This window comes from Coenobita brevimanus, chromosome 60, assembly GCF_032717465.1.
Source record: "Coenobita brevimanus isolate Jiangsu-jjx chromosome 60, ASM3271746v2, whole genome shotgun sequence".
NCBI lineage: Eukaryota > Metazoa > Arthropoda > Malacostraca > Decapoda > Coenobitidae > Coenobita > Coenobita brevimanus.
This window is the reverse complement of record NC_137013.1, coordinates 26,328,601-26,354,276: the sequence shown is the minus strand read 5'-3', so window position 1 is coordinate 26,354,276 and position 25,676 is coordinate 26,328,601. Positions and strand designations below refer to the sequence as shown.

Here is a 25,676-nt window from a genome sequence, read left to right as displayed (position 1 = left end):
CCCACTCGATGTGCCACAAGAACAGCCCCAAAAGCAGCCACAAGAACAGCCACAAGAACAGCCGCAACCTCCCCAGCCATCCCAACCTCCCCAGCCACCCCAACCTCCCCAACCAAGCTTCGCTGCCCTCTTTAAGCTGGATGCTGACTTTTCTGGCTTCGATGAAGTGGATGATCAAGCGAGACAAATGGTTGCTAAGGGGGTTATGGGGGAGGAGGGGGAGAGTGATGAGGAAAGTGGTGGTAGCAACTAAGCTGCCCCCACTGCCACTCCAACGTCCCCAGCCAAGGAAGCCTATCTTCACTCTATTTACGGTTAGTTACAACCTTTATATCATGTCTTATTAGCTTTATTTATTGTTTATTGGTCTGTTTTCTACATGTGTATTAATATGTGAAGGCAAAAGATTTTATTTCAGCTCGAAAGATGGTGTTTTAGGGGTCAAAAGGGGGACTTTGGCAATGACCAAAGACTGATTGAGGCACTTTATAGGCAATTTATATGGTAAAAAGAACTCGCGTTTGGCGAAATTCGAATTTGGCGGTAGTTTCGCCAGACTAATTGGATCGCCAAACGCGGGGGCTTACTGTAGTCTATTAACTTTCATTATTTTAAGTTTAAAACAAGACCTTAGGAGACAGGACAGACAAAATTCCTGAAACTACTTAAGGTTAGCAGCGATGGCTGGGACATCTGCTCTCTCCGGCTGTTCGTTTGTGTTTGTGTGTGTGTGTGTGTGTGTGTGTGTGTGTGTGTGTGTGTGTGTGTCTGTCTGTCTGTCTGTCTGTCTGTCTGTATGTGTGTGTTTGTGTGTCTGTGTGTGTGTGTTTGTGTGTATTTACCTAATTGTATTTACCTAATTGTGATATACAGGAAATGAGCTACGCTCGTGGGGTCCCGTCTCTGTTTCTCAGTAAGTCAAATTTAGCTTTAAACCCGTTTAAGTTTTTAGACTGGACGATCTCTTTGTCCAGGCTATTCCACAGGTCTGTACATCTATAAGGAAAACTATATTTCTTTATATCCTTCAAGCAGCTTGGCTTCTTCAATTCATTCTGTGCCCTCTTGTTACTTTCTTATCCCATAAAAACAGATCTTCTTTGTCAATTTTATCTACTCCCACCATGGTCCTGAACACTGCAATCATGTCACCTCTTTTTCTCCTTTCTTCTAAGGAAGGCAAATCCAGCTTTTCCAGCCTTTCTCTGTACAACAGATCTGCCAGACTGGGGACCATTTTGGTTGCTGTTCTTTGTATTCACTCAATCTTGTTTATATCTTTCTTTTTGTGTGGGGAGCACACTACTGCTGCATATTCTAACCTGGGGTGAATCATGACAACTATCAATTTTTTCATCATCTCCTCATCCATATAATGAAAAGTTACTCTTATATTAGTCAGGAGTTTATACGTCTCTCTAACTGTCTTGTTAATATGTTTTTCAGGTGACAAACAGTCCTGGACCAGCACTCCCACATCTTTCTCTTCTCTCACTTTTGTGATTGGATCATTACCCATCAAATAATTCAATGATGGCATCTTGGTACTTTTACCCATTTCCAATATTTTACATTTTTTTGCACTGAATTTCATTTCCCATATCCGGCTCCATTCGTGTATCCTATCCAGATCCTCCTGCAGCATTTTACAATCCTCCTCAACGTCTACCTTCCTTAAGATCTTTGCATCATCAGCTGACAGATACTGTTCACTCCATCTACCATATCATTTATGTAAATCAGGAACATTACTGGCGCCAACACCGAGCCCTGTGGGACTCCACTTGTTACTTCCGTCCATCTAGACATCCTATCCTTTATTACTGCCCTCATTTGTCTGTCTTTCAAAAAGTCTCTCATCCATTCCAGGAGGTTCCCCTTCAGTCCTCCTCTATGCTCTAGTTTCCACATTAGTCTCTTATTGGGTACTTTGTCGAAGGCCTTCTCCAAATCTAAATACACACAATGCACCCAACCATCTCTCTCCTGAAGCACGTCAGTCGCTCTTGAGTAAAAACTCAACAAGTTGGAAACACATGACCTTCCACTTCTGAATCCAAACTGACTGTCAGCCAAACGATTCATCTCTACCAGATATTTTACCCATCTTGTCTTTCAGAATTCTCTCGCACAATTTTGTGACCATGCTGGTTAGGGACACTGGTCTATAAATTCAGGGGTTCTTCCCTGTTTCCACCCTTATAAATTGGTACCACATTTGCCCTCTTCCATTCTTGAGGCACTTTCCGCTCTTCAAGAGAACACACAATTAAACTGTGAAACTTATCCGCCAGTTGTTCTCTGCATTCCTTCAGTACCCAGTTAGAGATTCCATGTGGTCCTGGGGCTCATCTTACATCTTGAGCTTCCAGTAATTTATATACTTCCTGTTCTTCCACTTTTATATCTTTTATCACTACATTTCTAGCCACTCCCTTTCCTTCCACAAACTCCTTTTCATTAGTGAAAACTGATTGGAAACATTTTTTCAATATTTCTGCTTGCATTGCTGCATCTTTATAGACCTCTCCTTCTATTATCAGTTTGGCGATTCCTTCCTTTTTTTTCAGTTTGCCATTGACAAATCTATGAAACAATTTATATGTGTATGTGTGTGTGTGTGTGTGTGTGTTTGTGTATTTACCTAATTGTATTTACCTAATTGTGATATACAGGAAATGAGCTACACTCATGGGGTCCTGTCTCTATTTCTCAGTAAGTCGTTTAGCTTTAAACTCGTTTAAGTTTTTAGACTGGACGATCTCTTTGTCCAGGCTATTCCACAGGTCTCTACATCTATAAGGAAAACTGTATTTCTTGATATCCTTCAAGCAGCTTGGTTTCTTCAGTTTCATTCTTGCTACCCTCTTATCCTATAAAGACAGATCTTCTTTGTCAATTTTATCTACTCCCACCATGGTCCTGAACACTGCAATCATATCGCCTCTCTTTCTACTTTCTTCTAACGAAGGCAAATCCAGCTTTTCCAGCCTCTTTCTGTACAACAGATCTGCCAAACTGGGGACCATTTTGGTTGCTGTTCTTTGTATTCACTCAATCTTGTTTATATCTTTCTTTTTGTGTGGGGAGCACACTACTGCTGCATATTCTAACCTGGGGTGAATCATGACCACCATCAATTTTTTCATCATCTCCTCATCCATATAATGAAAAGCTACTCTTATATTAGTCAGGAGTTTATACATCTCACTAACCGTCTTGTTAATATGTTTTTCAGGTGACAAACTGTCCTGGACCAGCACTCCTAAATCTTTCTTTTCTCTCGCTTTTGTGATTAGTTCATTGCCCATCAAATAATTCAATGATGGCCTCTTGGTACTTTTACCCATTTCCAATATTTTACATTTCTTTGCATTAAATTTCATTTCCCACATCCGGCTCCATTCGTGTATCCTATCCAGATCCTTCTGCAGCATTTTACAGTCCTCCTCAACCTCTACCTTCTGATCTTTGCATTATCAGCAAACAGACTTGCATAACTGTTCACTCCATCTACCATATTATTTATGTAAATCAGGAACATTACTAGCGCCAACACCGAGCCCTGTGGAACTCCACTTGTTACTTCCCTCCATCCAGACATCCTATCCTCAATTACTGTCCTCATTTGTCTGTCTCTCAAAAAGTCTGACATCGATTCCAGGAGGTTCCCCTTCAGTCCCCCTATATGCTCTAGTTTCCACATATAGTCTCTTAAGGGGTACCTTGTCAAAAGCCATCTCCAAATCTAAATACACACAATCCGCCCAACCATCTCTCTCCTGTAGCACGTCAATCGTTCTTGAGTAGAAACTCAACAAGTTGGGAACTCATGACCATCCACTTCTAAATCCAAACTGACTATCAGCTAAAATATTCATCTCTTTCAGATATTTTATCCATCAACAGGCGGATAAGATTCACAGTGTGTTCTCTGGAAGAGGGGAAAGTGCCTCAGGAATGGAAGAGGGCAAATGTGGTACCAATTTATAAGGGAGGAAACAGGGAAGAACCCCTGAATTTTAGACCAGTGTCCCTAACCAGCATGGTCGCAAAATTGTGTGTGTGTGTGTGTGTGTGTGTGTGTAAAAGACATACTTGTGGGGTGGACCCAAGAATTTTGAAGACTTAAATGATGAACGGATGGATGTATGACCCATTTTATTCAGCAGTGTCTTGATACTTCTACGTTTTGCTCTTCTTTTCCAGTTTTTTTTTTGTATGTTACTCACCCCTTTTTATTAGTGATGTGGTGGGATGCAGAACTACTTAAACATTAGATTTGGATTTACATAGGATCTTTAGTTTTGGGATCCTGGTTGGTCAGTTGATTCAGAAATCAGTTGAAGTTGGCTGTGCATTTTGTGTAGTGTTTTGGATCCAGGATGAGACTGGGAATTTTTCTGTCCTGTAAAATGCTGCCACGATTATTGGTCAGTCTCCATTGCCTTTAATGTTCTGGACTATATTAGTCAAGTCTCAGGCCTCATATGCCTCAAAGAGGGCAATATGGGATTGACTTATTTTAAATATGTTAGGATGATGATGTTTATATTGTTAAAGTGTTAGAATCAGGGTTGGCATGATTAAAATCAAATGATTTTAATCAAGTGATTATAATCGATTATAATCAGAGAAAAAAAAATCACTGATTAATATTAACCCCTAAATACTGCAATTCGATCTGGCTTGTCTGCCACTGGAGCCACAATTAGGGGGTGCTTTTTCGACTCTCACCAAGGGAAAAATCAATATGTTCTGGCTTAAAAGAAGAATTTACACACCTGACAGAGCAGTCGGCACCCCTGTAAGCCTAATGGTTACCACACAATCGAAGGTCAAAGTTGGAAAAAAAAAAAAAAAAATAGGTACCCCTCATAATTTTCGAAAGCCCCCATAGTGTTGATAACTATTTCTATTACTGAAGTAGGTCATTGCAATATCATATGTCACACCAAACCTGAGAACAGGTGTTTTGGGGTGTGGGGAGATTACTTGCTTTTGGGGAGATAAAGTACCCTGTAGGGAGAAGGTTTGTAGGTATGGAGGTTGGATAAAACCATCTTTTCTCATCAAAGTAGAGCACTTTAGTTTGTTCTTGACCAACTACTACGAAAACAGATGTGTTTGTATGTGTGGGGAGATAAAATTTGATCGAGGAGAAGGCCCACAACGAGTACATTGAACCTTGGGAGATCATTTACGGTAACAACCAATTTGGTTAGTTGAAACAAACAAAATCTGTGTGATTTAGCATATCAACCATGCAAGCAGGTGTGTTTGCAGGTGTGGGGAGATAATTCACCTATGTGGAGTAATCCTGCAGTGCCTCATAGTACTTCAGAAACTTTCAGAAACACCAAATATTTATATTGCCATGAAGGAAAATAGAATATTGTTCAATATTGTTGCAGATGCATGCAAGGGAAAAGGGAAAATATAACTGTCTTTACTGTATTGAGATGGTGGGGTGGTGGAGGGGGGAGAGGGCTGGGTGGTGTTTGGGGGGCTGGGGCTCAGACGCCTGTGATTGCACGTGTTTGCATGTATAGAATAGTTTACAGAGAAGCATTTATTATGTTCAGGTACGAAAAGGCACAGAAAAAAAAACATTGAGGTAGTACATATAATGCCAACGGCCATACCACGTTGAGTACACCGCTTCCCATTCGATCAGCGAAGTTAAGCAACGTTGGGTCTGGTTAGTACTTGGATGGGTGACCGCCTGGGAACACCAGATGCTGTTGGCATCCCTACGTCAAGTGGGGTTGGTGGAGGATTAGTGCCCCTCCCTGTAAAACAATTAACTCTCAGCCCTTGGCCACCCTGTCTGGGATACATGGCGTCTGGCGATGAATGAATGAACATATAATGCATGTGCACATGTGTTGGGGGTGGGGGGAGTGGGGGAGGGGAGGCGTGGGGGGGGGAAAGTCAGCCAAGCTGCGTGCTCGCTATCACATGATGGTTTATTGGGGGTAGGAGGGTAGTATTGGGCCGAAAGGGAGGGAGGGGGTAGGGTCGCTAGGGGTATACAAGGTTAGGGGGGAAGGTGGGGGGGGCTGGAGGGGGATGGAATGGGCCTCATTGTTGGGGGAGAGGTAAACTTCGACTAACAATGTCCTATTGGGGTGAACAGAGAGGTGGGAGGGTCTTCAGAGAAGGTTGTTACGTGACAGATGACGAAACATTCACGCAATAGGTGGGCTGAGAGGGGGGGTGAACCCCCTGCCCCCAGAGTGGCCAGATCACCCAACCCGAGGCCGGAGGGGTTAGTTCTCATTGGCTTGAAGGGATATACATCACAATCGGGGCAGAGCAATGTGCAGGCAGTTTTTTACAAGGTGCTCTATATTGACATGATTCGGCTGAGAGGGCTAAAGTGGTCAATACGTACATTGACGTGCTTCGGTATTTAGGGGTTAAAATATTTTTATTTTAAATATAATAATATGCATACTATTACAATTACCAGAAAAGTTACAGAAAATAAACAAAGTCACGACACACTGGAGGTTTCAGGACATATTTCTGGCTATTCAGATATGACTTGTACTGAACTTGTCCCAGAGCTTCTCACTGAGTGGGAATGTCTATCTATCTCTTCTATAGCCCGACGCCCTAATCCCGCAAAGGGTGGCTGCAGACAAAACGCCTCCGAGTCGCTTTGTCACCCACAATTTGACTACCCTCCCCCCAACTCACTCCCCCCTCCCTCAGCTTCGTATATTTAGTAGGTGAATACAGTAAAATCCCAGTTAACCGGGTGGCTTGGGGAATTTACCTTCCCGGTTACAGATTTTTCCCGTATTTCTGATTTTCAAGTCAAATCTATACAAAGGCTATCACAGCAGTAAATACAGTTCAGGTACTCACCAGTCACATTAGGGGTTACACTAAGAGATTCCGCCTGAAAAACTGCCTTGTAAACACACACCATGGTCATAACGCACGTGTGCAATGTCTAGCAATTTGCAGTACTGCATTTTGCACCAGTCCATTGTTTACCGAATTACTGTATTCATTATATGTACTGTACTCATAAAAATTGAAAAATAAAATATAGAAATAAAAGCTTGAACATTTATTAGTGAACTGATGATGTGTTAAGACTGCATTGTAGAATTATCACGACACCTGTGCCCCCACGTGAGTTTGTTTACGTTTCCGACTGTTCTTCTTCTTCCCCACCTGTCCTCCATCACTCCACCCCTCACCCGCCACTCAGCTGTTTTGCAGAAAATAAAATAAATGATGTACATATGAAATGCAGGCATATTATTTATTTATTTTTCTTCCAACAAAGTAAACTTTCATTCCTATTAACATTTATATTCAGCCATTAGTGTTTTACAATATTCGCCTTTTTCAAGTCTGTAGCGTATGTCCAGCTTCTGTTTCAAGGTAAGCATGATACGCTTACGTTTAGTTTGCACTTTAGGCATTTTGGAGTGTATAAATTACTGTCTATTAGAGGAACACAATAGCAAGAGAGCTTGTTTACTGTCTGGTGGCAAAACGCAGAGTGGTGATTTTTGGAGGGTGTGGAGGATGACTGAATTCAAGTAGGGGAAAGAGGGGGAGAGGAGGGGTGGTTAAGAGGATTTGCTAGGGATTTACATTAGCCGGAAATGCCTTCATCTCGCTTTGTCTGACTTCACCCAGCCTCGCGTGACACAATCAAACGGCGGTTTGGCGGTCCATTCAAATTGGCGCACAGTTATAACTTACTGACATTTTTACCAGCCCTTGAATTTTCCCGTTGTTCTGAGTATTCCATTTGTCTGGATACCGGATAGCTGGGATTGTACTGTATACTTCTTGCCATTCTTTATATTTATATATGTCTCTGATAAAGATATTTTGTACTTAGCCTGCATTATTCGTCATTATTACGTCACTAAATTTGGTGTACTGTATTTAATTGGTTACTGTGATGTTACTAATACAGTACTGTACATCCTTTTAACGTAAGTACTAGTTTTATTAATTTTAATAACCCTTTCATACAGATATTTAAGCCAAATTATACTCACTGTAAAAAAATATAGACAGTAAGTCCTCATATTTGGATGCATTTTACTTCGACGCCTCGTTTTTCGCACAAGGAAAAAGTTCCCGAGTTGTCTCACAATTCGTGAATTTCCCAACAATTCAATGCTCCTAGCCGGCAGCCGACCCAGCAGACGATGCGTACCAGTGCTCAGTCTAGGCACTGTTCATTTTTCTATGCAACAGTTTTCCATGATCTTTATACAGCAGGTCCAGCGGGGTAGTAGACACACGTGAGTTTATGATCGTAACGTACGATCTTCAGCCGTGTCGTGAATACACAGCAGGTCCAGCTGGGCAGTAGACACACGTGAGTTTGTTATTGTTTGTGATTGTAAAGTACGATCTTCAGCCGTGTCGTGCTACTATTTCATAACAAAGAATCGTTACATGTTTCTTGTAACATTTTTTTTTTTTTTTTTTTTTTTTTTTTTTTTTTTTGATGGACAAATACCTGAAATCGATGTAAAATAAAGCTTATCAATATTTAAGGAAGGAAAGAATAACAACCATCCCAATACAGAGATGGTAGAGTCAGCCCACCAATTTTTGATTCTATCTATCTATCTATCTATCTATTGCCAGACGCCTCAATCTCGTTTGGGGTGGCCACAAACAAATCGCCTCCGCGTCACCGTGTCCCCCGCCATTTCACTACCCTGCTCCCAACTCACATCCCCCTCTCTCATATACCTCTCCACCTCATCCCTCCATCTCATCCTCGGCCTCCCCTTCCCTCTTTCCCCCTCCACCTCACTCATATACACTCTCTTCGTCAGTCTTTCACCCTCCATCCTTTCCACATGGCCAAACCACCTCAGTGTAGTTCCTCATAACGCTTCCTATCACATCCACATCCACACCACAACGCTCCTTTATATCCTCATTCGTCAGCCTGTCTCTCCGTGTGACTGCACAGGCTCCTCTTAAATAACTCATTTCCACTGCTCTCACTCTTGACTTGTGTCGTTCCAACAACGTCCAAGCTTCACTTCCATACGTTAGGGTTGGTATCACAATACTGTCATGTAGTAACTTTTTCACTTCCATGCTCACTTCCCTGTTTCTTATCACTGCTTTCAAGGAACCAGCAACCTTTCTTCCCTGCTGTACCCTTTCAAGCACTTTACCCACAAAACCTCCATCCTTACTCATCACACTACCCAAGTACTTAAATGTACTCACATTTTCCAATTCCTCACCATCCAACCTCGCTGTACATTCACTGACTTCACCTCTCTCAAAGACCATCACTTTTCTCTTCCCTACATTCACCTTTAGATTCCGTTTCTTACACACTCTCCCAAATTCATCCACCAAGCTATGCAGCCCCCCTTCGTCTTCACTCAACAACACAGTATCATCTGCAAACAGCAGTACAGGGAGTTTCCAAACACTATCCTCTCTCACGAGGGCCACTCCAACATCCACTACCCTACCTTGTACCTCTTTTATTACTCTATCCATGTACAGATTGAACAACCATGGAGACATGACACATCCCTGTTTCAACCCAACTTTCAAAGAGAAAAATTCACTTAGTTCACCATCCACACGCACTGGAGCCTTAGAGCCATCATACATACTCATCACAGCATTAATCAACTTCCCATCTACTGTACTCCATATATTTTTAATACTTTTCACAATCCTTGTCTATCCACCCTGTCATATGCTTTCTCCAAATCCATGAAAGCCGCATACAACTTCTTTCCTTTCTCTAGAAACTTTTCCACTAAAGATCTAAGAATGAATATCTGATCTACACAACCTCCTCCCTTCCTAAAGCCTCCCTGTTCTTGTCCAACTAATTCCTCTGTTCTTTCTCTAACTCTGTCAATAAGTATCCTACCATACACTTTTCCTTTTATACTAAGAAGACAAATGCCCCTATGATTACCACACACTTCTTTTTCCCCTTTTCCTTTGTACAAGGGAATAATTATACCTGACTTCCAATCCTCCGGGACTCTACCTTCCTCCCAGGCCAATCTGCACATCTTCCACATCCATTCTACTACTATCTCTCCCCCATGCTTCAGCATTTCATCATACACTCCATCAATTCCTGGGGCTTTCCCCAATTTAACTTTCTTCATTGCTTCCACAACTTCTATCCTACTGATTTCTTCTTGTCTTCTCACCTCCCTCCTTCTCCCAGCCATTCCCCAGCCACTTATACTCGCATTACTTCCATCCTCTATGTTCAACAATTCCTTAAAGTGTTCTCTCCATCTGCTCACTTTTTCTCCCTTCTCCACTAGTAATCTACCATTTTTATCTTTCACTCCTCTACTAACCTCACTTCCACCCTGTCTTATTGTCTTCATCTCTTTCCAGAACATTTTCTTACAGTCCCTCCACTTTACACTCAGATTCCTTCCAAATTCCTCATCCACTCTCTTCTTACTAATCTTTTCACCTCTCTTTCTTTCTTTCTATATATAACTCTCTCTTCCGCCTCTCAACTTCTTCCACGCCCCTATTTCTCATCCATTCATTGTATGCTTTCTTCTTTTGTGCCACAGCCTGTCTCACCTCTTCAGTCCACCACGCTATTCCTTGCACCCCCCTCTGTCTTCTCTTCCTCCCACACACCACATCACATGCTGTACATATTTCTTCTGTAAATATCCTGCACACACCTTCCACGTCTCCCATCTGCTCCAATTCATATTTGCCCAATCGTTCCTCCACTTCTCTCTTATACTCTGCCTTTTTCTCATCCTCTTGTAACCTTTCCACTCTCCTTGCAACTACTCCTTCCTTTCGTCTTTCCCTTCTTCTATTTCTCCATCTTACTTGGATCCTAATTCTGGCCACCACCAAGTAGTGGTCAGAAAGTCCACTCCCCCAACCTCTATAAGCTCTTGCATCCATTACACATCTTCGCATCCTTTCATCCACACACACATAATCAATCATTGCCTTCCTTTCATTCAGTTCACCACCCTCCCTTCTCATCACTCGCCATGTATACCTGTGGATCATTTTATGCCTGAAGAGGGTATTGGCTATCACCAACCCTCTCCCAGCACAAATGTCCACTAACGCACTGCCATTCTCATCTATCTCTGGGCACACCCCACTCACCAACTATTCCATCCACCTTCACATTCCCTACATTACCATTCATATCACTGATCAAAAACACTCTCTCATTCCTTCCAAACTTTTCCATGCACACTTCCACATTTGTCCAGAACTCTTCTCTCACTCTGCTAGCACGATCTTGCGTTGACGCATACACACACACAATCGCCCACATTTGTATTCCAGCATTCAACCTTACCCACACAATCCTTGACCCAAGTGATCCATACTGTCTTTTGCTCTTCTTCCATCTTTTACTCACAGCTAGACATACTCCCTCTTTTGCCCTCTCATTCTCACCTACTCCTGCACATATACCCCATCCATACTCCCATTCTCTCACACTTTCTCCTCTCTATTTTGTTTCAGTTATTCCACATACATCCACTATAGCACCCTCAAGCACCTGGACAATCTCTCTCTCTTTCACCTCATCATTCGCACCTCTTACATTCTATGTGGCTGTATTACAGCCTCTCTTCCTTGTAGCAGTGAGTAAAATAATGTTGTTATAATTTCTCCTTACCTTTTAGCGACAAAGAGGGCACATAAAATGACCGGGGTTTAGTTTACGTACTTTGATATCGAAAATTAAATAATCTGGTGAAAAGTGGCAGTTTTTCCTTGGTTAGTGACATCGGGAACTAACCCTTCCACTCTCAACACACCTTCATTTGCCACTCAAGCCAGTCTTCACTTTATTTCTGGTAAGGATTTTTGGTGTTGCAGCTCTTTATAACAGTTTTAATGTCTTTTCAATCACATGTTTATTGTTTTATGCTGTTTTAGCACTAGCAAACACTCTTCATTTAATTTTGGGTAGGGCCTGTTTGGTGTTATAGTACTTTCTGATAGGGTAGGTACATGTCCCACCGGAATGCTCCTCTATTTTTCCCATTGATTCTTAACTTCACAATTCGATGAGTCACAGTTCGCCAGGTTTTGGCGGAACGTCCAAGCAGTGAAAAACAAGGATTTACTGTATATATTTTACATTTTACAAGAATTGCTTTAAACATATTACTGTACTGTACACAGAAAAATGCGTGCATTCTTGTATATAAGGTGAAATGTGAATAATGGAGTGAAAATTTTTTAAAAAGTAATAATAATCAGTTATAATAAAAACTCCTCCATCCTTCTTTCCTTCCACCTTTTTCTATCTTTCTTTCCTTCATTCTTTCCTCGTCCTTCTGCCGACGGGTGACTTTACACTCCCTTTTCTGTCTTTCATTCCTTCATTCTTTCCTCTTTCTTCTGCCTATGGGTGACTCTACACTGAGTGGCAAGCCAAATGGTTTCCTGTACACCAGAAAGCTATTTACTACGCTGGGTGGTAACCATATAACGAAATTTTGGCGCCTGATGGTTTAGTGGGTAATTATTGTGCTCCAATCGGATTGAGCCGGTGTAGGTTTATATCCAAGGGGTGGTTGGGGTTTATTGCTCATGTAATGCCACTCAGGGATGAGTGAGGCTGGTCACTCTCATCTTAAATGTCAGGACCAACTGCCTAGCCCCGGGCTTCTACGTTCCTCATGGGGCAGCATAGGATTGGATGATGGATGGATGGATGGATGGAAAAAGAAAAAAAAAAATCTGATTTAAATAATTTTTTTTTTTTTTTTTTTAATTGGATTTTTTGTTCCAACCCTTTTTAGAATGATGCTGTATTTCATGATGGTGATGATGATGATTGCTTTTATAGGGTAAGAGTGATGATTATGCTACCATAATGTTTATGATGATGAGGATGTCATAGTGTTAAGATCTATCTATCTATCTATTGCCAGACGCCTCAATCCCGTTTGGGGTGGCCACAAACAAATCGCCTCCAAGTCGCCCTGTCCCCCGCCATTTCACTACCCTGCTCCCAACTCACACCCCCCTCTCTCATATACCTCTCCACCCCATCCCTCCATCTCATCCTCGGTCTCCCCCTCCCTCTTCCACCCTCCACCTCACTCACATACACTCTCTTCGTCAGTCTTTCACCCTCCATCCTCTCCACATGGCCAAACCACCTCAGTGTGTTCCTCACAACGCTTCCTATCACATCCACATCAACACCACAACGCTCCTTTATATCCTCATTCGTCAGCCTGTCTCTCCACGTGACTCCACAAGCTCCTCTTAAATAACTCGTTTCCACTGCTCTCACTCTTGACTTGTGTCCTTCCAACAACGTCCAAGCTTCACTTCCGTACGTTAGAGTTGGTATCACAATACTGTCATGTAGTAACTTTTTTACTTCCATGCTCACTTCCCTGTTTCTTATCACTGCTTTCAAGGAACCAGCAACCTTTCTTCCCTGCTGTACCCTTTCAAGCACTTCACCCTCCAAACCTCCATCCTTACTCATCACACTACCCAAATACTTAAACGTACTCACATTTTCCAATTCCTCACCATCCAACCTCGCTATACATTCACTGACTTCACCTCTCTCAAAGACCATCACTTTACTCTTCCCTACATTCACCTTTAGGTTCCGTTTCTTACACACTCTCTCAAACTCATCCACCAAGCCTTGCAGCTCCCCTTCATCTTCACTCAACAACACAGTATCATCTGCAAACAACAGTACAGGGAGTTTCCAAACACTATCCTCTCTCACCAGGGCCACTCCAACATCCACTACCCTACCTTGTACCTCTTTTATTACCCCATCCATGTACAGATTGAACAACCATGGAGACATGACACATCCCTGTTTCAAACCAACTTTCAAAGAGAAAAATTCACTTAGTTCACCATCCACACGCACTGCAGCCTTAGCACCATCATACATACTCTTCACAGCATTCAACAACTTCCCATCTACTCCATATATTCTTAACACTTTCCACAATCCTTGTCTATCCACCCTGTCATATGCTTTCTCCAAATCCATGAAAGCCGCATACAACTTCTTTCCCTTCTCTAGAAACTTTTCCACTAAAGATCTAAGAATGAATATCTGATCTACACAACCTCTTCCCTTCCTAAAGCCTCCCTGTTCTTCTCCAACTAATTTCTCTGTTCTTTCTCTAACTCTGTCTATAAGTATCCTACCATACACTTTTCCTATTATACTAAGAAGACAAATGCCCCTATGATTACCACACACTTCTTTTTCCCCTTTTCCTTTGTACAAGGGAATAATTATACCTGACTTCCAATCCTCCGGGACTCTACCTTCCTCCCAGGCCAATCTGCACATCTTCCACATCCATTCTACTACTATCTCTCCCCCATGCTTCAGCATCTCACCACACACTCCATCAATTCCTGGGGCTTTCCCGATTTAACTTTCTTCATTGCTTCCACAACCTCTATCCTACTGATTTCTACCTGTCTTCTCACCTCCCTCCTTCTCCCAGCCATTCCCCAGCCACTTATACTCGCATTACTTCCATCCTCTACGTTCAACAATTCCTTAAAGTGTTCTCTCCATCTGCTCACTTTTTCTCCCTTCTCCACTAGTAATCTACCATGTTTATCTTTCACTCCCCTGCTAACTTCACTTCCACCCTGTCTTACTCTTTTCACTTCTCTCCAGAACATTTTCTTACAGTCCCTCCACTTTACACTCAAATTCCTTCCCAATTCCTGATCCACTCTCTTCTTACTCTCTCTTACTAATCTTTTCACCTCTCTCTTCCTTTCCACATATAACTCTCTCTTCTGCCTCTCAACTTCTTCCACGCCCCTATTTCTCATCCATTCATTGTATGCTTTCTTCTTTTGTGCCACAGCCTGTTTCACCTCTTCAGTCCACCACGCTGTTCCTTGCACCCCCCTCCGTCTTCTCTTCCTTCCACACACCACATCACATGCTGCACATATTTCTTCTGTAAATATCTGACACACACCTTCCACGTCTCCCATCTGCTCCAATTCATATTTGCCCAATCGTTCCTCCACTTCTCTCTTATACTCTGCCTTTTTCTCATCCTCTTGTAACCTTTCCACTCTCCTTGCAACTACTCCTTCCTCTCGTCTTTCCCTTCTTCTATTCCTCCATCTTACTTGCATCCTAATTCTGGCCACCACCAAGTAGTGGTCAGAAAGGCCACTCCCCCAACCTCTATAAACTCTTGCATCCAATATACATCTTCGCATCCTTTCATCCACACACACATAATCAATCATTGCCTTCCTTTCATTCAGTTCACCACCCACCCTTCTCATCACTCGCCATGTATACCTGTGGATCATTTTATGCCTGAAGAGGGTATTGGCTATTACCAACCCCTCCCAGCACAGATGTCCACTAACGCACTCCCATTCTCATCTATCTCAGCAGGCACACCCCACTCACCAACTATTCCATCCACCTTCACATTACCAACTTTACCATTCATATCACCGATCAAAAACACTCTCTCATTCCTTCCAAACTTTTCCATGCACACTTCCACATTTGTCCAGAACTCTTCTCTCACTCTTCTAGCACGATCTTGCGTTGGCGCATACACACACACAATCGCCCACATTTGTATTCCAACTTTCAACTTTACCCACACAATCCTTGACCCAACTGATCCATACTGTCTTATGCTCTTCTTCCATCTTTTACTCACAACTATACACACTCCTTCCTTTGCCCTCTCATTCTCATCTACTCCTGCACATATACCCCATCCATACTCCCATTCTCTCACACTTTCTCCTCTCCATTTTGTTTCAGTTATTCCACATACATCCACTTTCGCATCCTCAAGCACCTGGACAATCTCTCTCTCTTTCACCTCATCATTCGCTCCTCTTACATTCCATGTACACATTACCAAGTCCTTTGTCCGGTCCTGGGTCGTCAACGTTTGGTCAGTCCTTGTCCGAGGCTTCTTGTTTGTTTTTTTAGTTAGTTGTTTTCCGGGGAGGGGCACTAACCCTCCGCCAACCCTTTTAGTCGCCTTTTACGACAAGCAGGGATACTGGGGGAGTATTCTTGAAAACCCCCCTACCCCCAGGGTGTTAAGATGATTTTGATAATAATGGTAATGTTTAACATAGTGTCAGGATTACTTCAGTAATGATGAAATGGTGTACAGAATTATTGTGTTAGGGTGATGATGATGGTGGTGATGTTGGTTTTATTGTAATCATCCATGTTGCCTTCTCAGGGTCTGACAGCCAATGTAACATTGGGCCACCACATGTTGAAGAACTGGAAAATGACAATTCTTCCACTGACCAACACCACATTCTTGCGTGCCACTCTTGCCCAACTGCCACAGCTTCTCCCACAGCCCCTCACACCCCTTGGAACTCCAGCTGGGGGACTAACCATCTACAGTGGCACTTTCCACATCCCTAATCAAGACCCACACCCACTCGACACTTTCCTCAAACTTGATGGATGGACAAAGGTGATTTGATTATTTTTATTTTTATTATTTTTTTTCAAACACGAAACAGGCTTAACAGTCCATTCCCTGAGGCTCAGCATCCACATACTTACATACCACACTTAAACACTGATGCCAAACTGTTAATACTGACATATGCTACAAGTAGTTTCATTGATGTGTTTAGTATGTTGATATCAGGATGAGTGTTTTATGACATGTTGGGTGAGTCTTAAAAATGATTTTTTTTTATTTTTTAATGAGAGAAAGAACCAAAGGCTAGAAACCACCAAGATTAAAAAAAATAAATAAATAAAATCTATATTCTATCTTTTGCCAGACGCCATAATCCCGTAAGGGGTGGTCATTTGACTTTGAGTTATTTGTTTTACGGGGAGGGGCACTAACCCTCCACCAACCCACTTGTTGACACATAGGGAGCACGTATGGTTTGGTTATATGGTTACCACCCAGCGTTGTAAATGGTTTCTTGGCTTACATAAAACCATTTGGCTTGTCACTCGATGTAAAGCCACCTGTAAGGGAAAGAAAAGCAATATGAAGTGACAGGAAAGATGGGAGAAATAGGAAGAGAGGAGGGCAGGCACAGAAAAAGAATGATAAAGGCTAAGGAAGAAGTAGGCAGCACTACTGTACATCCGGTGAGTGGATGATGGTTGCCACCACCTACCACAAAATATATATATATATATATAAAATGGGCCAAATTCAAAATCCATTGTTTTTGAGAAACCTGGACACATTGTGTTCAAAATGCTGGAGTCATAGGCAGATGGAAATACAGTGAAAGACAGTTACATAGTTGACCTGCTGCGTACATGAAGGACTAGGAGTATCACTTAACCAAAGACAGTTACATAGTTGACCTGCTGCATACATGAAGGACTAGGAGTATCACTTAACCCCCTCAGGACGAACGTCGGCTGGGAGCTGTCCAGATTTTTTGTGTATGAGAGACCAATGAAAACCGACAGACGTTCAGGGAAATTTCTGGATTTTTTTTTTTGTAATGCGGGCCTCTTACAAGGGAAATATTCATGGTGTAAGCCTTGAGATGGCTTTGTCATGTTAATCAGTAATTGGCATCCTGCACCTGCCACCCACACAGTACTCATTAACCCCTTAAGTGCGGGCATGTCGGAGGCGGTCCGCGCACCTCAAGCGAGGATATTTGCGCTCCGACTGACTTTGAAAATATTTGCCAAAAATCAGTTATTAGTCCTAGAATATTATAATTACATATGCACATGGCACATACCTTCAGCTTTCTTCTGGGATCTTTGTTGAGCCTTTGTCGACTACCGTAGGACTTGTGGAGACTTCTGAAGTTGGGTAACGAAGTCTCCACTTTACACTTCCCGACACCCTGTAATATGATTACCACAGCCTGATATTATCACTAGAAACACTATTCTGTGATTTTCAGGTAGTTTGGAATCCATACACACACAAAAAAAAAACATCGTGAAAGCAATGAAAATTACGAGCACGTATGAGCTTCCCACTTGCGCTCGTTCCCCGCCGGTATTCTGTCATTTATTATTCATGAACACACTCACACGTTATATTCCTAGTACTTTATTACACTTATATATATGTACAGTATTTATCCATAAGTTTCCTTCAGTAATAGTAGTTTATTTTCACTCCAGGCATTCACTTTCTCGTTCAGTAAACTAGCGTGGAGAGCAAAGCTTTCACTGTCATTACTCCAAGTATTTGTACTCATATTCTTATATTAGTAATTATTTACATTTCTATTTTATTTACACTTTGTTATACACTGTCACTTCCAGTAACTAAAGGCTCCTTTCCCTTGGAGCCAGGATGAACTAGGGACACTGAAGCACTCGTAGTTTATCACCATTTTCTCCACTGGCTCATCACACGATTCACCAGAAAGATTGTAGTCACTGTCCATCATTATCATGGATAAATTAGCCAGTTCACGCTCCACAGCAGAGTCACTTAGTCCTTTACCCCTTCCCACATGAGGTTTAGTAGGGGTAGAGGTCACAGGGCCCTCTAGAAGTGGCGGAAATGGAGAGGCGCGAGTGCGACGTGGTTTCACCTCAAGAGACAACACTGAACTGAATGATGAGGCGGATATGGGGCCGCCAAGGGTTGATAACGTCAGCGTGGTGACAGCTGGTAATTTATATGCTGTGAAATGATTGGCAGGAAATCTAGACAATACATAATAATTTAGGTAGTTCCAGGTGAATATAAATATCACTTAGGCTTCTCTCTTCCTTTCTTATATATATTTTTATTATGAGAACAGATCATACAGCATATTTCAAGAGGAAATAACCAGGGAAAATTAGTGAACGTGTGTACATGGGGTGTTGCCAGGTGATAATTAGCCCATTCCAGGTGTATGGCACTATCAGTTACCTTTTTTCATTATATATATATATTATTTTTCACAAGAATAGGGCATAGGGCTCATTTCAATGGATGAAATGAGTGGAAAAATCCGAGCAAGATTTGCCTAGCGCAGCGCAGCTGGGGCAGGCAGGAGGAGAGGGTAATGGAGGGGAGGTAGGGAGGGGAGTCAAGAACGGAGAGAAATGGCTAAATTGTCAACAATGGATGGGAGTACAGATGACATTAGCAGCACTGACTATTGTTGGACACTGGCAGTACTGACAGATGATACAAGCAACCACTTGAAAGCCCGGGTGAATTCAAAATAGCACAGAATCGCAAAAGTGACGCCCCGCGGTATGATCCATTGCACCCGAGCATCACAAAAGTGACGCCCCACGGTTAAGGGGTTAACAGTTATGCTTGTTTGCACTCTGCATCCCATGAGTGACAGCATACCGAGCTCCGGCCCTGGACGCCACCCATACAAAGCCTCCATTTCAACTGCTGATGCCCTGGAAATGCTCCAAGAACAAGGCAGTACCACTGAGTATAGTGTGGAATCATCAGGAGAGGCATTTGAGCCTAGGGAGGAGGATTTTGTGGACTACAAGGAGCTGATTCTCCCCACACGTTCGAGTGGCATATCCACTCGCCCTCACACTCGGCAGTGATAGTGATAGTGGTTCAGTGGAAGTGCTGATGTCATTTTTGTTTCCTGCTGGCAGGAAGCATGAAATTGTTTTGTCTAGGAAACGACCACATGAGGGTGAAGAGGGTGGCGTATCTCCATCATTACTACCATGCCACTACTCCCAGTCAGAGTGTGGCAGTATCCATGACAGTGGCTTGAGTCACTTGCGCCGTTGCCTCACATTCTTCTACCACCACTGTTATGTGACTTAGTTGAACAGTCCAACTTTCATGAATAGTATTACTGCATTCTATAATGAAAATGACATTATGTGGTGACATTATGCTTGGTTGGCTACTGTCAGTATCAGCTACACCCTGTATCACTGGGGGTGGTCATGGCATCACCACATCAGCTTGAGTGGCGGGATGTTCAAACAAACAGCTGATCGGCAGTGCGAGATGGCCCCACTCCCCACCGCCAGGACTGCATAACGGCCTCAACAAGGGCTAAGACTGTGTTTTTCTTGAATAACTATTGATGTGGAATAGGTTTCTGGTAAAAACTCAAAATGCTAAATTTGGCAGTCCTGGGTGCACAAAATTTTTTAAATTAGGCTGGCCCCTGATGGGTTAACTCATTCATGAGAAAGATGAACCAAAAAGGGATGAAAGTGTGCAGTGTACTTGTTGCAGTGGAGGGGGGGATGCAGGCAGAAAGTCCAGAAGAGTAGTGACCATTGAAGTAGCAATAGAAAAGAAACGAAGATGTAACAGTGCGGCAAAAAGACAGAGGTTGAAAGGAGTCAGTAAGAGGAGGTGAGCTAATGAGATGAAAAGTCTTTAATTCCACCCTGTTGAGAAGAGCTGCATGTGGGGAGCCCCCCCCACACAAGAAAGTTGTACTCTACACAGTGGCAAATAAAAGCCCTGTATAGAGTCAGCAGCTATGTGGAGGTAAAGAAAGCACAGAGTTGGCTTACACCTAATCTCGTGGATGCATATTTGCAAGTGAGGTAAAATGTTCATTCCATGATAAATCCTTAGAGGATGTTCTGAGATTATGTAGGACTGAGTTGGATTTTGTTAAATATTAAAGGATACTGCAGAAGATTTTGTCGGATCAAAAGATGTAGGAAATAGGTTTTGGGTGCATTAATAACAACAAGTATTCTCTGACCCCAATCAGATATGTAAGCCAGGTCAGAAATTAGGTGTGCCATTGCCTCATCCTGTGTTTGTTAATGTAAATGCAGTGAAGGATGCTGTGGGAAGCAAGTGGAAATGTGAAGAGTGGAGTCATCAGCATATGCATGGATAGGGTTAGATGTTTAGCTCAGAAGGTCATTGATGAAGTTGGAAGAGAGTTGGTGACAGGACTGAACCATGAGGAACACATTATTTATAGCTGTAGGAGAAGAATGGTGGCCATCTACAGCAGCAGCTATATTATGACCAGAAAGAATGCTAGAGGCCAAGGCACACATAGAAGAACAGAAACAATAAGAAGGTAGTTTGCAAATTAAAGATTTATGCCAGACTCAATCGAAAGCCTTTGAGATGTCAGATGCAATGGCAAAACTTTCACCATTGTCCTGAAAGGAGTCCTTTCATTTGAGAAGAAGGTGAGAAGGTCACAGTGGAGCATCCTAAAGACACACACAAGAATAGAAACCATAAGAAAGTAGTTTGGAAATTAAAGACTTATGCCAGACTCAATTGAAAGCCATTGAGATGTCAAATGCAATGGCAAAGCTTTCACCAAAGTCCCAAAATGAGAAGTATTTCATCTGGAAGGAAGGTGATAAGGTCGCCAGTGGAGCTTCCTAGGTGAAACCCTTACTGGTGATCGGTAAGTAGGTTATGATAGGAAAGGTGCTTTAATATTTTTAAGAAAATATACATAAAAACTGTGCAAATACAGAATGTTATATTATGTGGGCAATAGTTAGAGGACTGGGAATGGTCACCCTTCTTTGGGGCAGGCTGAATGAGAGGAAACTTCAGCAAGAAAGTATGGTACAAGTCAGTAAAGGCATAGAAGTTTACCTAGGCAGGGTTTAAGCACAAAAGCACAGTTTCTGAGAACAACAGGAGGGGCCTGTCAGGCCAGTATGCCTTGTTAGTATTGAGGCCAGTGAGCACAAAAAGTACCTCAAGTGGAGAAATTTTCTTTAGTCATGAGAAAGTAGAGGGGGAGGAGATGGAGGAACAGCACTGGAATCATCTAGGGTTGAATCGGAAGAGAAAATCCGAGCAAAGTGTTCTGCCTTTTCAGTAGAAGAAAGAGTTGCAGGAGGGAAGGCTGATGAAGTGAAGTTGCTAGAAAGGTTATTGGCAAAGTGCCAGAAGGAGTGGAAAGAATCTGAGTAGGAGAGTTCGGAGCATTTAGTACAAATGAAATTATTCTTAGCAGAGCGAAGAACAGACTTTTCATAATTCCAGGCAGAAACAGAAAAGAGATGAGATTCAGGGATGGTTTGGGAATAACTGACTTAGGCTTGTTGTGGACAGCATTAGAACAAGTGTGATTAAACCATGGTTTTCTTGCATTAATCAGAGAATACAAGAAGTAATGTATGATTCCTTGCCCAAAAGAATAACCTCTGTAATATGTGAGGCACACTCAGATGGTTCTTGGTCATGGAAGCAATGATCATTCCAGGGAAAATTAAAATGGTACTGCCTCAAGGCCTCTAAGTTGGCAGCCCCAAAGTGCCACTGCTTCCGCTTCTTGAGAGGGTCCACAGCCTCACTGGAGCGATAAGACAGGTTAAAAGGTGATAAGGTTATGAACGATGGAGCCCAATGTAGAGAAAAGATTAGCATGTTAAACAAAAGGATTAGTTGTAAGGAGAAAGTCATAATGTAGGAACTCTCTCCAAAGTGGTCAGGGATGTGGGTAGGATGCTGTACAAGTTGCTTTAGGTCATTAAGGATAGAAAAGATGCAGGCTTGTTCACCAGATGGATCAGCAAATGGAGAGGTGAGTCAAAGGTGGTGGTGAACATTGAAATCACCTAGAATGGGTAAAAGGTTATAAGGTTGTGAATGGTGGAGCCCAATGGAGAGAAAAGATTAACATGTTAAACAAGCAGATTAGTTGTCTATCTATCTATCTATTGCCAGATGCCTCAATCCCATTTGGGGTGGCCACAAACAAATCGCCTCCAAGTCGCCCTGTCCCACCGCCATTTCACTGCCCTGCTCCCAAGTCACACCCCCCTCTCTCATATACCTCTCCACCCCATCCCTCCATCTCATCCTCGGCTTAGTTGTAATGTAAGGAAAAATTCATAATGTTGGAGCTCTCTCCAAAGTGGTCAGGGATATGGGTAGGATGCTGTACAGATTGCTCTAGGTCATTAAGGATAGAAAAGACCAGATGGATCAGTGAATGGAGAGGTGAGTCAAAGGTGGTGGTGAACAGAGAAAGGAGAAATGAAAAGAATGTGTTCATCTTAGAAGTTAGTCAAAGAATTTTTCATAGTCTGTAGAATTAGGGGATATGTACACAGCACAGATATATTTAGTCAAAGAATGACAGGATAGCCAAAGCAAGAGTATATAAAATTCTGAGGATTCAAGTTCAGGAATACGAGAACAAGCTGAGTTGTTGTGTGCATTCACACAACAACTACCTTTGGCTTTAAAGTATGTATAGAAAAAGTAGGAGGATACAGAATAGGGTTTGCAGTCAGTCACCTCAGACAGCCAAGTCTTAGTGAGGAAAAGGTGAGTTTTACAGGGAGAGGTGGTGTTGAACAGAGGGGAAAATCGAGGATAGACCATGAATATTTCAGAAAATAGTGCGTCAGACAATGTTTCCATGCATCTCACTTGGTTGTCACTGGGAGAGGGGCAGATGGTGGGGGCATTTGTCCCCCTTCCCCTTCCCCTGGTCTCTGAGGCTGGATGTTACAATGCCATTTTTGCAAATTTTGGAGCAGTAAGTGTGGGGTGTAATGTGTATGTAGTTTGGTGTAGATAATAGAAAGAAAATTTATAGGAGAGTATGTTGGCGTACTCATTGTGTTATTGAAACACGGTTCAGCAATGTGGGATGGGCAGAAGCAAACCGTGAGGGCTGTTGCAACAGGAGCTCCAGCTCTCCCTGTCATTAGCTTTCCATCCACCTCAGGGATACTGCCCGGTCCAACTGGTGCTACAGTGTATTCTAACAAAATGCACATAATCATATTGTTTTTTTTGCTCTGCCTGGACTCAAACCTGTGTCTGTTCAAACCGTTAACTATTTTTGTAATCTTTCATTTATCCAATACTACATTACTTGAGAAACATCATTTTCCAAAAAAAAGAGCAAAAAATCTGTCTGAATTAAAGCAATATCCATTTTTTACGGCAGTAACCAACAGTACGCAGGGAGACCAAATTTTCAAACCACCCGCCACTTCCCACCATCGACAATGCCCACCAAAACAAAGCCCAGCCTGCCAGCTCCTCCTCTGCCACATGCAATAAGCTGTCTGGTGTAGGTGCATGCATAATTTGTCATGGAGTTTGTGCTCTCTGTTGCTACACCAGAGCTTTTGCAAGGGCTTGTGTTGCTTGCCCTTGTGATGGCATGTGTGTTCATGAATCCCCCTCCTATCAGGTGCACTAGTAACATCTGTCTCTCGAGAAGAAGTGGGAGATGATCAGGCAGTTCACATGGTAATGAACTATGGTGTCTCCTCTACACTAATCACATGGGAATAATCAGCAAATTCTTCTATGATATGTACAGTCAACCCCCACTACTCGTGGGTTCACTCTTCGCGGTTTCACACATTCGCGGATTTTTCTGGGAAATTGTTTCAAGATATTTCCTGCTTTTCCCACGGCATCAGCAGTTCCTAGTGGTTCATGAGTGATTTTTCTGCATGTTTTCTAATACTGTCCTATACAGTTAAACTGTGCAGTTATTCTGTATAGGTATGTGCTGTTCAGCACATGGCAAACTCTTAATAGTCATCATTGCATGGTGAGTATAGTACACTATACCCAGAAGTGCTTGTGTATCATCCTGTACTGTACTATCTTTTTAGAAAGTATTAATGTGCCATCAAATGCATTTACAGATGTTATAGTAGGTTTGTAGGTAACAGGAGTGGCTAAACATTGCAATCAGTGACTTCTTTGATCGGTTTGGGCTATTTGCGGAATTCAGCATTCACGGACATAACCCCCTCGAATAGCAGGACCTGACTGTACAGCAGTATGGTGAATACAGTACAGTATAGAATAGCTGTATATTTTGTTGTAAAATATTGCACTGTGCTGCCTGTCTTACCGTAAGAACAGTATGCTGTATGTCTATCTATCTATATACCTAGGTTGCTTCCCCCAAGGAAAGGGAGGTAACCGAGACAGGACGACACACTCCCCTTTTACTCATCCATTCAAACACATTCATTTGCATCTTAGCCCCAGAGGGGAGAACGGACAGATCCTCACCGCACCACACTGCACAAGGGTCAACTGCGCAATGCAATCAGTGACATCTGCAGCAGGGCCTGACAGCAGAGCTGGTTTACCCCTGCCACATCATAACAGACCCATCCCCTTACCCGCACCTGACCTGAAAGCTGATCAGACCAAATGCGGGAGAATATCCCCTCAGGGCTGCGTCATCACTTATTCATTCACAATTTCTCTCCATTTATTTCTGTCACGCACAGCCACTCTTCCTTGCTCAACAGACATCCCTCTCGCATCCAGCGCTCTCTTCACACTGTCCATCCATCCTATTCGTGGTCTTCCTCTCAGCCATACGCCTCTCATCAGATCTAGTTATCTTTTTCACCAATCGCTCATTATCCGTTCTCTCCATATGCCCAAACCATTGCAACACCCTCTGCTCAACTCTACCAGCCATCTCCTGAACAACTCCAGTTCTTCTTCGCACTTCATCACTTCGCACTCGATCCATATGCGTCACTCCACACATACTCCTCAGACACCTCATCTCCATTACATTCAGACTTTTCCTCTCTGCTACACTCATATTCCATGTTTCAGCCCCATATAATGCAGTCGGTACCACAACACCCTCATACAGCCTTCTCTTTACATCCATTCTAAGCGAATGACATCTAAACACTTTTTTCATTCCTCCCAGCACCTTTCCTACTTCATTTATTCTAAACTTCACTTCTGCATCTATTCTTCCAT

The 25,676-nt window shown here is 42.6% G+C and overlaps 2 protein-coding genes and 1 non-coding gene across 4 annotated transcripts in view; 2 read left to right on the top strand and 1 right to left on the bottom strand.

Annotated features, from left to right (window-relative positions):
* The window catches only part of LOC145403013 (uncharacterized), a 763,478-nt gene that overhangs the window by 456,224 nt on the left and 281,578 nt on the right, over positions 1-25,676 (bottom strand). Inside the window, exon 10 of one of the 2 annotated variants that reach the window (XR_013897919.1) lies at positions 7,108-7,228. The exons of the other annotated variant lie outside the window; for it this stretch is intronic. The gene's annotated coding sequence lies outside the window, so the exon portion shown is untranslated. Of the gene's footprint in view, positions 1-7,107; positions 7,229-25,676 lie in introns of those variants that run through there. 2 annotated transcript variants of the gene reach the window in all.
* LOC145403065 (beta-galactosidase-like) overlaps positions 1-25,676 on the top strand; it is a 238,283-nt gene that overhangs the window by 166,946 nt on the left and 45,661 nt on the right. Inside the window, exon 12 of the mRNA XM_080274904.1 lies at positions 16,254-16,499. Coding sequence (XP_080131030.1) covers positions 16,254-16,499 — 246 coding nt within the window. The remainder of the gene's footprint in view (positions 1-16,253; positions 16,500-25,676) is intronic.
* On the top strand, positions 5,632-5,750 carry LOC145403474 (5S ribosomal RNA). The gene has a single exon (XR_013897996.1). It is a non-coding gene; the product is annotated as a 5S ribosomal RNA (ribosomal RNA).